Source organism: Chaetodon auriga, chromosome 3 (genome assembly GCF_051107435.1).
Source record: "Chaetodon auriga isolate fChaAug3 chromosome 3, fChaAug3.hap1, whole genome shotgun sequence".
In the NCBI taxonomy this organism is placed as follows: Eukaryota; Metazoa; Chordata; class Actinopteri; order Chaetodontiformes; family Chaetodontidae; genus Chaetodon; species Chaetodon auriga.
In genome coordinates, this window is record NC_135076.1 from 20,777,982 (window position 1) to 20,790,315 (window position 12,334).

The 12,334-nt window shown below is 44.0% G+C and overlaps 1 protein-coding gene across 1 annotated transcript; it reads left to right on the plus strand.

Annotated features, from left to right (window-relative positions):
- Window positions 1–2,055: 2,055 nt before the first annotated feature.
- On the plus strand, window positions 2,056–11,150 carry LOC143318751 (uncharacterized). The gene is made up of 20 exons (XM_076727228.1): window positions 2,056–2,118; window positions 2,207–2,383; window positions 2,694–2,819; window positions 2,950–3,090; window positions 3,359–3,484; window positions 4,273–4,395; window positions 4,601–4,723; window positions 4,896–5,018; window positions 5,860–5,982; window positions 6,186–6,308; window positions 6,836–6,961; window positions 7,463–7,591; window positions 7,732–7,824; window positions 8,038–8,133; window positions 8,458–8,553; window positions 8,779–8,874; window positions 9,384–9,485; window positions 9,606–9,711; window positions 10,627–10,743; window positions 11,040–11,150. Exons 1-20 carry the CDS (start codon window positions 2,106–2,108, stop codon window positions 11,116–11,118), a joined length of 2,238 nt encoding a protein of 745 aa, XP_076583343.1. The 5' UTR covers window positions 2,056–2,105; the 3' UTR covers window positions 11,119–11,150.
- Window positions 11,151–12,334: the final 1,184 nt, after the last annotated feature.

Here is a 12,334-nt window from a genome sequence, read left to right on the forward strand (position 1 = left end):
ACTGAGAATGACCCTGAAGCAGTGATGGAAAGTTACATATATTTCTACTGCACTATATTTCAGGGGGAAATATTCTAGTTTTTACACTCATTTGATACTTTTAGTTACTGGTTACTTTGCAGGTTAATATTAATAATACAATATATAATGGACAATATTATGGACTTTATTGATCCCTTGGTGAAATTCACAAAGCAAAGTAGAAAGTGAGGTGTACCTTTGACTAATGACTAATAGTGATCATCATTATTCTGCACAGGGCCATCCTGAGTACTCTATGGATACACTTGTCACATACATTTTGAAGGCAGGACTTTAACCTGTAACAGAGTATTTGTACACCCTGGTATTCCCACTTACACTGAAGTGCAGGATCTCAGCACCTCTGCCCCCTCTGGCCTGAAGGTGTTTATTAGAGTGCAGACAATAAGTACAGAATGATCCCCACGGCTCATACAACTTACATCTGTCTCCAAGAGTATTTTCTTTATGCATATCTATTTTTTCTCCAGTCACAAAGCAAAGTGGCATGAAGCTTCACTTCAGTCATAATATCTAAACTGCAGCAGATGTCTTGTTTTGGTGATTATCTTGTTTTCTCTCAAGGTGACTGACCTCAAAGAGAAGTCACCTGCTGCCATCATGTGGTCTTCAGTACCTTTAACGGTAAACGGTGATGCAGGAGTTACTTGTTTCACACCTCTCAGTGTTGGCTTCCTTTCTTCCTCTGATAAACTGCCATGCCAAGCCTCTTTGACCCTCCGCGTCCCTTGGCTGACCGAGCCCCCGGACTGCTTTATGACCCCCGCGTCAGGGTTCAGCGCCGGGGCATCCCGGAGCCGCCAGCGGGGCCTGTTCCTCTCCAGCTCTCTCTTTGGGATTCGTGGAATGGGAAGTGCAGAGTTCCTGGACAGGATGTGGAGTCACCGCTGCAGTGTACAGCCCCCCAGCCCACACTGACACAGAGCAGGCTTGCGGCTGCAGGAGTCCGCATCTGGAGAAGACGGGAAGCTCATTCTGACATCTGGATAACTCGCTGTCTCCGTGTCTCTCTCTCTCCCGGTTTAGAAGTGCGAGTAGATCTAACCCGGGTAAGTCGGCTGGAACGAGTTTGTTCCACTTTTACTCAGCTTGGGTGTCGCATCAGTCAGTCCCACGGAATTCTGTAGGGTTTTTGTTTGTTTGTTTGTTTGTTTGTTTTCAGAGTTTCTTGTCGCACAAGTTTTCCTTAAAAACCGCTTTTCATACATGAACGTCACAGAAAATTCAGCTGGCTTTATTTTTAACATGTGTCTGTGCTGCAGCTGCTCCAGCTGCTGTAAATCTCTTTTGTTCTGTGCAGACAGCCCAGGGGTTTGATGTTGACTTAATAACAGGCTGCTCTTAGCCCTGTGTTGTTTCGCATGCCTAGACATGCACTGTGTGGCTGGTGGGACTGCTGCACACAGCTCATGAGGGTCATTTCACTATAGAGCTGCACTGTGAACTGGAAAATTCATCACCAGCTATTCTATACTATTCAATTAACTAGTCAGAGGAACATTTTAAAGAAAATAGTCCCAGTTCTTTGATTCCAGCTTCTTAAATGTGAATATTTTCTCTTTCTCTTTGACAGTAAACTGAATATATTTTTCACCATTTTCTACAACTGATCGATGAAATTAATAAATAATCGACAAGGTCATCCACAATGAAAGCAAGTGTTAGTTGCAGCCCTGATAAACTCATTCATCTTTTACAGTAATTCTCACGTGCTCTTAGAGTCAGCTTTATTGTCAATTTTGCTATTTTTACAGGACATACATCTCCTCACAGACTCAGATGATGGCCCACCTCTGGACTCTCCTGTCAGCTATGCTGCTGCTGGTTTCGTCTGCGGCCGAGCCTCTGAACAGCCCCGAGGAAAATGAAAATGAAGTCTTGAAACACACAGAGCAGGAGCTCCCCAAGAGCCAGGCCAGTGAGAGAGGAAACTCTTCACATTTCCATGTTAGATTTGTCCTTGTTGGATGTGATGGCTTGACTTAAGATCCTGGTTTTTCCTCTTTTAGACTCAGGTGACTGAGAACACCATTGGAAATCTGAGTGAAACTACACCGAGCCACATGCCTGCCACTTGTGAGTTGTTTTGTTTTTTTGCTGTGTTTCTCTTTCGCTTTGCCCTTCATTTCCTCCTAAAATTGCCCTCTTATTTTTTTCACATTAGCAGCTTCCTTGACCACAGTTTCTCCGAGCCCCAGTCTTGCTCCCGGGTGTCCAGAAAACCAGGTGATGCAGGCGAACGGCACAGGCTGTGGCTGTCCATCTGGCATGGTGAAGGGTGATGATGACAGCTGTACCTGCCCTGTGGGCTTCATTCTGGAGGCGGCTGCAGGGTGTAAAGGTGAGATGGGGCAGAATCACAGCCAGCGCTTCACTAAAGGTGCCGTGTGTAATGTCGATGAATTGGAACTGCATCCAACTTGGGAAATAAGAGTAATTACTCTGCATTTTAAACAATTCACAACCATTTTTTTTTGCATGAATTCAGCAAGAATACACATTTTGAGAAAGTAGCAGCTTCATTGCCAAACTAAATATTATCCATCAAAATACCACATACGGCACTTTGGCAGCAGAGCCTGTGTTATGTGCTTGTTTGGTTACACTGGTGTCACTTAGATGCAGCATATTATCTTCTCTCTACCCAACAGATGTTGATGAGTGTGAACAACAGGCGCCGGGACCATGCGGTCCTAATGCCAGCTGTGCTAATAACCCCGGCTCTTACTCGTGTAGCTGTCTCCGTGGTTACCTGATGGGCGCTGACGGGTGCCAGGGTTCGTCAGCATCTGTGTGTGCGAGAGAGGATGTACAGTATGTGTGTGAGAGCGTGTTGGAGGGAGAGTTTCAGCAATGATTGCCTGTGTAGTATGGTCATAATGCGCGTGTGCCTCGTGGGTTTTACAGACATAGACGAGTGCGCTCTGGCTGCAGTGACGGGCCTGCAGGCCTGTCAGGGTGATGCCGAATGCAGAAACAGCCCTGGCTCCTTCACCTGCACGTGCCCGTCAGGATATGTAATGGCTCTAAATGGACAAAGCTGTGTAGGTGAGGCTGATGTTGAGCATCTGGTGTGTATGAATGCGGCACGTGGATGCACAATGAAAAATGTACACTGAGGTAGCAGTGAGGGGTAAGATGTATTCCCCAGTGGCTGTTTGACAAGATGTGTGCGTGTTGTTGACAAACAAGACACCAGCCTGCATACTAACAGATAATTACAAGAGCATTTTGCAAAAAACATATTCATGGTAAAACACAGGCTGAGACACCATTACATTACATATTTACAGCCCTTGCTTTCTCTCCTCTGTAGATGTAGATGAGTGCAGCTTCGAGGAGCACTGTCGCCGTGAGCTGGGAAACGTGTGTGTGAACACTCCCGGCAGCTTTGTGTGCCAGTGCCAGCCAGGCTTTAGAGCAGAGGCCCCCGCCTGCGTTGGTAAGGTTAAGCTTCACCACAGATGGATAAGACTGATGTCCAGATTAGATCAGGTGTTTCCTTATATTTTGCTTGAGTTGGTCCAGACTTAATAACTCCCAGTGATAGGAAGGAAGGCTTTGCAGGATTAGAGAGCTTCAATGTGCCGCTTTGCTGCTCGCTTGCTTTGTTACTCTTTGTTTTTGTTTCCCGATCCCTCTCTCCTCTCTTTCACCTTTCGTTTAATGTCTAATTTTCTCTCTTTCTCTCAAATATTCCCTATGCTCTTGCAAATGCCGTCTCTGTTTTACGTCTCCCTTCTGTGTTCTCTGTGACTCTTCTGCACTTCTGGTCTCAGGTCCTGTGTGTCCAGACTACTCCGTGTGTCAAGGTATGATGCGCTGCCTATGCTTAACATGTGCTGCTTGCTTTGTAAGGGTTTAAAATGTCAAGGTAACAACCAAACCATAAGCAAAGTTTAGACTGTTTGGAAAGGGTCAGTTTCTTGTAATATATCATTACTTTTTTAACCCATATATTGCTCCTATTTCCACAATTACCATTTCTTCAAACAATGGCAAAGTAATTGATGTGGAGGGGGACAAAGGGAAATCGAAGGTCCAGGAAAAGAAAATAATCTCACAAATTAACACAACAGCTAATATTAAATTACTTATGCCTAATAAGGACTTGATTAGGGTTTGGTGACATGATGCTTTTTAATCAGGAGTAAAACATTTTAAGTTAAGTGAATGAAAAAGCCGTATACTGTATGCATTCTCTTTGTGTGTCCCTCGTCTCTGTCCCAGATGTGGATGAATGTGCGGAGAGCCCTGCGGTGTGTGATGGTCAGGGTGTGTGTGAGAACACGCTTGGGAGCTACAAGTGTGTTTGTCGACCAGGTTACCGGGGAAACGGCACACACTGCGAAGGTAAGCAATTAGTGCTGACGTCCCTCCGTGGAAAACTCTGTTTCCTGCAGACGGGGTCAGCTTCCTTGTGTGCGTGTGTTTTAATGCTCGCTGTTATGGCTTCCATTAAAATTATCCCGAGTGGCAGAATAATGTTCTGTGAATGTGAAATTAACTGAGTTTTGGATCTGGATTCGAAATATCCGTGTGGGCTCTCTCTTTCCAGATGAGAACGAGTGTGCGTCAGGTAGTCACGGCTGTGACACCAACGCTCGCTGTGGCAACATCATTGGCTCTTATTTCTGCCAGTGCTACCAGGGCTTCAATGGAGATGGACACACTTGTTTTGGTGGGTAAACAGTGTGTGAGGTTGTGTGTTTTCCACTTGTGTGCCACTAGTGGTGCTCAGTATCACTCAGTCCCTGTCAGGGACACTTGTGTCAGTACTTGAGTGGGCCAGCAGCACCTGGGCACACAGCACTCACCAGACACCAGTCCTTCAGGATTGTCCCTGTTTACAGACGTCGATGAATGTGCTGTGAACAACGGATACTGTGAACACAAGTGCTCCAACGAGTTGGGAGGGTACAGCTGCCAGTGTGCCTCAGGCTACCAGCTGGACCAGGATGAACGCAACTGCACAGGTAAAACACAGTGCAGGGTGTTAATCCCTTCACACCAACTGCAAACATGAGTTTATTACACAGACTGTGTGAATAGTGGACAGAGCTTCTGAGTGTGAAGTCGAATGGCCCCAAGGAGGCGACTGCGCTGACAGCAAAAAGAAGTGTGATTGTATGTAAGCTTATGAGAAAATGAGCCTACTTTTCACTTGATTTATTAACTCAGGAACCAGTTTCCTAATGAGTTTATGGTCTCAATCCCTTGTTTCAAGTCTTCTTCAATACAGCATGATGTTCATTTTATGAATCATGCTCCCATTTAGAACTCACACACCAATGGTGGTGGAGCTACCACGCTGGCCTGCCCAGAGGAAGCAACGTGGGGTTCAGTGTCTTGCCCAAGGACACTTCAACGTATGGACAGGAGGAGTGGGGAGGGTTTTGAAAACTGCCATTCAGTGTGATTAGTAGACAGCATGATTTTGAAGGACCGCTCCACTTCCTGAGCTACAGCTACTCAAGAGACTGTAGAAGTTTGATTCCTGCTGGGCTTACGTGACGGCACAGTAGTTCAAATCCATTGTCGCCACCTAAGTAGAGGAAGGGGTTCCAAGTCATTGTACTCAATAGAAGGACCTGTGTATGATCCTCAAAAGCCAATGCCAGTTTTGGTCCCCTGATCCAAACAAGCAACCTCTTATCAACTTGTCTTCTGTTGCGAACCCCTCTCACCTGGCCCTCCAAGCTTTTCAAAACAAGAGATGAAATGAATTGCAAATGTTGTTTTGACTCAAATCTGAATTAGCCGTTGCATCAAGCCATCTTTTACCAAAAAGTCAACTTAATGTCTCTAATCCCCCAGATGTGGATGAGTGCTTGGCACTGAATGGGACCTGTGAGCACATTTGCGTCAACACTCAGGGGTCTTTCCAGTGCTCCTGCAGGCTCGGCTACCAGCTGCACATTGATGGCTACACCTGTGTGGGTCAGTCACGCCCCGGCACTCTTTCATTTTTTCCATGTTTACCTGCACATTTCAGTCACTTAAACAGGCTGATTTAACCCGCATGCCACAGAGACAAAAGCAGCCATGAATATGTTAACTCACTCTGTTTGTGTGCATAGCAGAGATAAGGGTGTCCAACAAAGACATTTACCTTGTGTGTGTTTGTGTGTGTGTGTACGCAGACATTGATGAGTGTAAACTCCAGAACGGTGGCTGCTCTCACACCTGCAGCAACTCTCCAGGAGGACACTCTTGCCACTGCCCTCCTCCGCTGCTGCTAGACACAGATAACCTCTCCTGCAGCAGTAAGTTCCTAATTACAGTGTTGACGTCATGTTATTTAGATTTTTCAGTTTTACCAAGAAATTTCAGCAATGTCTTACTTAGGCAAACTCTTTTTCCAGTCTCTTATTACTTCAGTTTTTGTTTTCTGTGATCACGCTGTAGCTCAGCTATCACACACAGCACTCTTTTTACACAGAATACACTTTCTAACAGTATTTTATAGGGCTTGTATGACAGTCCCACATGTATACCCTCTGTACCTCATTTATTATTAGATAATATTAAATAGTAGATAGTTATTTAAAAAGGATACAAATAAGAACTTTAACTAATCAGTTGCAGGTTGTCTCTCCTTATTAAATGCAGTATCTCAGTTTACTCTGTTTACTATCAAGTAAGTCAGAGAATAGCAGCAAATTAGAAGCTGAAATTAAGACGTTTGGGACACTTTTGTTTGAAAATGTCACAATCTTTTAAGCGCTGCCTTAAACATTGTTATAATCTGTAAATACTCAATGCTTAACTAACTTCTTTCTCACCTGAACAGATGTTACATCTTGCAAGCTGAGAAATGGTGGTTGTGAGCACCTGTGTACTATGAGGGCTGAGGGTCAGGTCCAGTGTAGCTGTCGAGCAGGCTGGAAGTTGGACAATGACCTGAGGAGCTGCCTGGGTGAGACTTCATTTTCACCCCTCACACTGCTTCCACCTTCAATGATGTGGTGAAGGATTTTTTTATTTTTAGATACATGTAACTGAAGACAATTGAATTCCTTCAGTCTTCACTCTGAAACAACCATACAAGCGTCACCCAAGCATCATTTCGCAAACATTTTTTGCTGTAGTCTTGCAGATAAAAACAGTGAAGAGCTGGAAAGGTTTAAGGTTTTGCATGGTTGCAATGATAAACTCTCATTCATTTTGCACTTGCCAGACTGAAGGTATTCATAAATACAAATCACATCAGCTGGAAAAAAAAAAAAAAGGCTCTTTACGGCTGATGACTCTGAACAGATCAGCCCTGGCCAAATTTTTCTTGGACGATCAGCCCACAGCACACGGCCAAGTTGTCCTGGTCGCTCAGTCCAAGAGGAAATGAACAGACTGTTTGAGATTGTTCTTGCTGTTTTGGAACGTCTGCCTGTTTACCTGTCCCACTATCTTTTATCATAAGATGTCAATGAGTGTGGGGACTTCACAAACGGAGGCTGTGAGCAGCTCTGCCTGAACCACCCCGGTGGGTTCAACTGCACCTGCAGGGAAGGCTATGAAGCACGAACTGATGACCTCACCAAGTGCCAGCGTGAGTCAAACATCGAACACGTAATCCGTCCATCATGATGAATATCGCAGACAACAGTATTGGCAAAAGGAACTGCTTTCCACTAAATTTTATAAGTTAAACTTTAAAAATTGTGGTTATTGAATTCTCTGCCTTTCCAGCTGTGTGCGACCCTCCCTGTCACAACTATGGAGTGTGTGTGGCCCCAAACAGCTGTGACTGTCCTCCAGGCTACCCTGGACTGGGCTGCTCAGGTACAAACCTCTTAGCAGTTCATGCATGTTCTGCATAGTGCTAGCATCCTGCAGACACAATATTTATGTCACGTTACAGACTGTTACGGAAAGCCCTGCAGAAGTTCTCTTTCAGGGCGTGCTGACTGGGACTCAACTTTACGGTGTAAATGCAAAAACAAACATTGCTGTGAGAAATGGATGTGTGAAATCCATGATGTTTGTTTATTTCAGCCATGTGCTCCCCACCCTGTGCCCACGGGGGAACCTGTATGCGCTGGAACAAGTGTCTGTGTCCTCCTGGCTGGACTGGAGCAGGATGCCATACAGGTACATCACCTCTGACACGGACATTAATGAGGACTGCCCCACTTTAGTACCAGCAGACACTGTGGAGACCGGGGTGTGGGTGTTACATTGAGTAAACAAAGCGCATTGTGTTAGAAGTCACTGTTGCATGAGCAGTAAGAACATGGTCACATTTTGTCACCCGAACCTTTTTGGAAGACTTTCTGCTCTGCTGATTTTATGAGTCTTACATTGCTTTGTCTTCATAATGCACCACACTTCAAACACCAAAGCTCTCTTACCTTTTCTTTCATCTTTTGCCATTTGTATTTATCCAGCTTTGACTTTTCTTCATGTCTCCCTCAGCGGTGTGTGAGCTGCCCTGTGCTAACGGTGGTCGCTGTGTGGGGCCTGACACCTGCCAGTGTCCCTCTGACTACACCGGCCCCCAGTGTCTCTCACGTGAGTAAAAAACCACCAGCACATCTGGTCCGTTAGCCAGGCATGCAGGTACTTCTGGGTGGGTAACATGTCATTTCTACCTCCCTGCCTCCAAGTTTGTGACCAGCACTGCCTGGTAAAATATAGGTTATTAAAAATCAAATTAGAAATTTAAAAATCATGACGTCTGGATTACCCATGTCTGATACGCAAACCTGCCTCTATCGCTGTGTGTGCGTTTTGCAGCCCTGTGCACTCCTGCTTGTCAAAACGGGGGAAGATGTGTGGATGTCAACAAATGCACATGTGTCAGTGGATGGCAAGGAGCTCGTTGCCAGATCGGTGAGATTACACTTGATCTATCTGTACTGTGCCTATCTTATATAAAAAATCCCAACAAATCTGAGGGTGTCACCAGAGGACTAAGGGATGAGGAACTGGGAATTGTGCGGCATGCAGTTCTGCAGGCTGCCAGTCAGTGGCGCTTTGCACAGACTCTGGAGCAGCACTAAAGCAGGCTGAAGATAACATTTGTTGATCTTCTGAAGGCTGCAGGATTTTACAGCCTGTATAATAAATGTAGACCTGTGATGAAGTGGCATCCTATCCAGGGTATACCACCCCTCTCAGCAGAGTTAGGCCCCGGCCCTGTTACCCTCCAAAGGATAAGAGGTTATAGATAATGGATGGATGGACGGATGATGATTGCTTACTAAACACAACCCAGGGTGCATACTGGTCATACTGATGTCCCATTTCAAATATCAACTTTTACAGCAAACTTAGATCAGCCTTATTGAGTTTGATTCCTGTTGAGCACATTCCCGTTTTGTCTTTTCTGTCTCCCTCAGAGCCTGTTCAGTGTCAGAAACCTTGTAAGAATGGTGGGGTGTGTGTGGGCCTCAACAGGTGCCGCTGTGCCACAGGATTTACAGGAAGTGTCTGTGAAACAGGTCAGTGTGTGTGTGTGTGTGTGTGTGTGTGTGTGTGTGTGTGTGTGTGTGTGTGTGTGTGAAAGACCCTTCTTTGCTTTCACTTTGCATTAAGACTCTTGCTGTGTGCTGTGTCTGTAGCGGTGACCACCCCCTGTGTGCCGCCCTGCCAACACGGAGCCACCTGCAGTCCTCACAACACCTGTACCTGTCCAGAGGGCACTGCAGGCCTGCGCTGTGAGAGACTGTAAGTAGTGTACAATCATTTAAAGGTCCAATGTGTAGGATTTAGTGACACAACATTTTTTATTTGGATGATCATGCACGAAAGAAAACATTATGAATATTATATTCCATTTCTGTAAACAGATCCCTATAAATCCTGTGTACTGGACCCTTAAAGATGTGGAAAACAATGGCTGTGCCCCATGAGTGTTAGCAAGCTTCATCAGTTCTCAGACGAGAAGGCTTGATACACACAGCGGCTAAATCAACCCAGTGTAGTACACAAGATATATTGAGACTAGTTTTTCATTTCACTGTCCATCAGGAAAATTCAGCCCCTGTAAGGATCGATCTGAAAGCCCCCCAGTCAGACTAATAGTTAACGTTAACAGTTATGTGAAATTGAGCTGTTACAAACTGCAAAGTGAAGTTTTCACAACAGTGGCAAGTAATTAGATAAAAAGACCAAAAACCTTCATAAATGCCTTTTGTGACGATAATTATCATAAATGTGTGACACCAGCGATGAACTGATGGTGAAATGTGTGTGGGTTCAGGCATGTCATGGGATTAAATTTATTAGTATATCTTATTTTCATGGATGCTCTTTTGGATTCAACTTTGTTGTCATTGCACAGATTACAAATACTGAGATAATGAAATGCAGTTTAGCATCTGTACAAAAGGCAGTAAAGTGTAGAGTAATATATATATATGGGTATATAAACAGCAGTGAGGGGTGTAGTTATATGAGTAGGCTAAGATATATACAGAATGAACAGGTTAAAAAGCATGCACAGAGTGTAATGAATACACTATAGGTCTGATATGTATAGCATAAACAGTAGTATAGATATGAGTTTGCTTTATGGTAGACGTATACAGAATGAGAGTGGTGTAATATGTTTTGGCACTGTATTGCTTGTGTTTGTTCTAGGACATGCCCTGTGGTCACCACGGTGGTCAGTATGGCTCGAGCTGTGAGAAAGGCTTTTAGGGAGAGTTACATGGACCGCTGTGGACCCCTTGGAGTTCAGCTTTGCACCAAATACAGGTCACCGGTTTTCTTATTACATCCTCTGTTATCTGCTGGGAGTAGCAGATGGAGGTTTATCAGAGAACTGTGTGGTGTCAGTCACAGAAAAATTAATTGACTTCCAAGAGTTTTACTATCATCTGCTCTTCTCTATGTGCTCACTTCAGTAGATTGAACATGTCTAAAAAGTTCATAATTAAACACTATGGCATAAGCAAATGAGATGTGTGTTACAGTAATATTTGTGGACCATAATTTAACATAAAGGTCAAGATAGATAGATCAGAGTATAAGTGTTGTGGTTGTGTTTGCAGGATAAACCAGGCCCGTGTGTACCTGCAGGCCTACAGGGTGGGCTATAAAATCCAGTGTCCAGAGAAGAAGGGCCGATGAGCGATGCTGTATACATGCTCCTCATCACGAGGAAACATCACCCGACAGACAACATGATGGCCAACGTTACGAGGCAACACTCAAGATCTGGAACGAGACGAGCTGTAAACTGTTAAATGTAACTGAGTTAGTGAGACGGTGTTGTAGCTTCTCTCAGGGCAGCTTCACCCTTATATGACACCTCTCTGTTGAAATAAACAATGACTGTATCATAAAGGCTGTTTATTTTATCTGTGACATATGTTGACAATTATCTTTAAAGAGAAAAAATCCTCAGTATGTGAAATGTACAATGGTTTCATTATTTGTCATGTTTGTGTATGGCAGCTGAAAATGATTAAATGTTACATTTTTTCTCTCTTTTTACAAAATGGTGTCATTATTGTGGACATCTTCCACAGTCTGTTAACTCTTGTCAATGATCATCTTATAGTAATAACTGTCCGTCCATAAAGATCCTACTTAACGAGTTCACTTCAAACAATACTCCCATTAAAAGTACACGATCACACAGATACACTTTGACGGTTTTGAGGTTGATATCTTAGGTTATGAACTGGGATTTCTCCCTGACAAAACTTATGTAATCATCTCACGACACAACTCACAGTAAATGTTCTTTGTCTACTTTTGTGTATTAGTCACAATTTACAGTGACGTAACAGAACTGCATTGCGTCACTGTATATCATACTCTTATCGATGTATAGTGCTGATATCTGCCTTCTTTTTCCAGTACACAGTGTTCATGACCTTGTTTACATTGCACTCCTATAAAAACGTGTAATGTTTAAGCAGGCAAAAGGCATCTACATGACATACTTTGACCTTTTTACAGGGTAACATGTTTTTAGTCACAGCTAAATGTTAAAGTGAAAATGTTATAGGAGTGCAATGGTACTATATTTTGGTGCCAGATATGCTTTAAATGCAGGGTAAAGGTTACTTTTACTTGGATACTCAGTGATCCAAGAGCTAATTGAATGACTGTCGCTATATTTCTGCGACTACAGTAGAGCTAAATGGGGATGTTTATGAAAGTAACACAAAGTGCTTCACTAAATGAAACACTTAATACTGCACTGCGAGCGCCAGGTGTTAGCCAGGCTGAGCATCCGAGCAGCTAACCCCTGCTGCCCATTAGTGAGCTAACAGCTAGTAATGTGATTCACACAGTTTGTACTCGACAGTACAGAATCCATTTTAAACTCGGGATT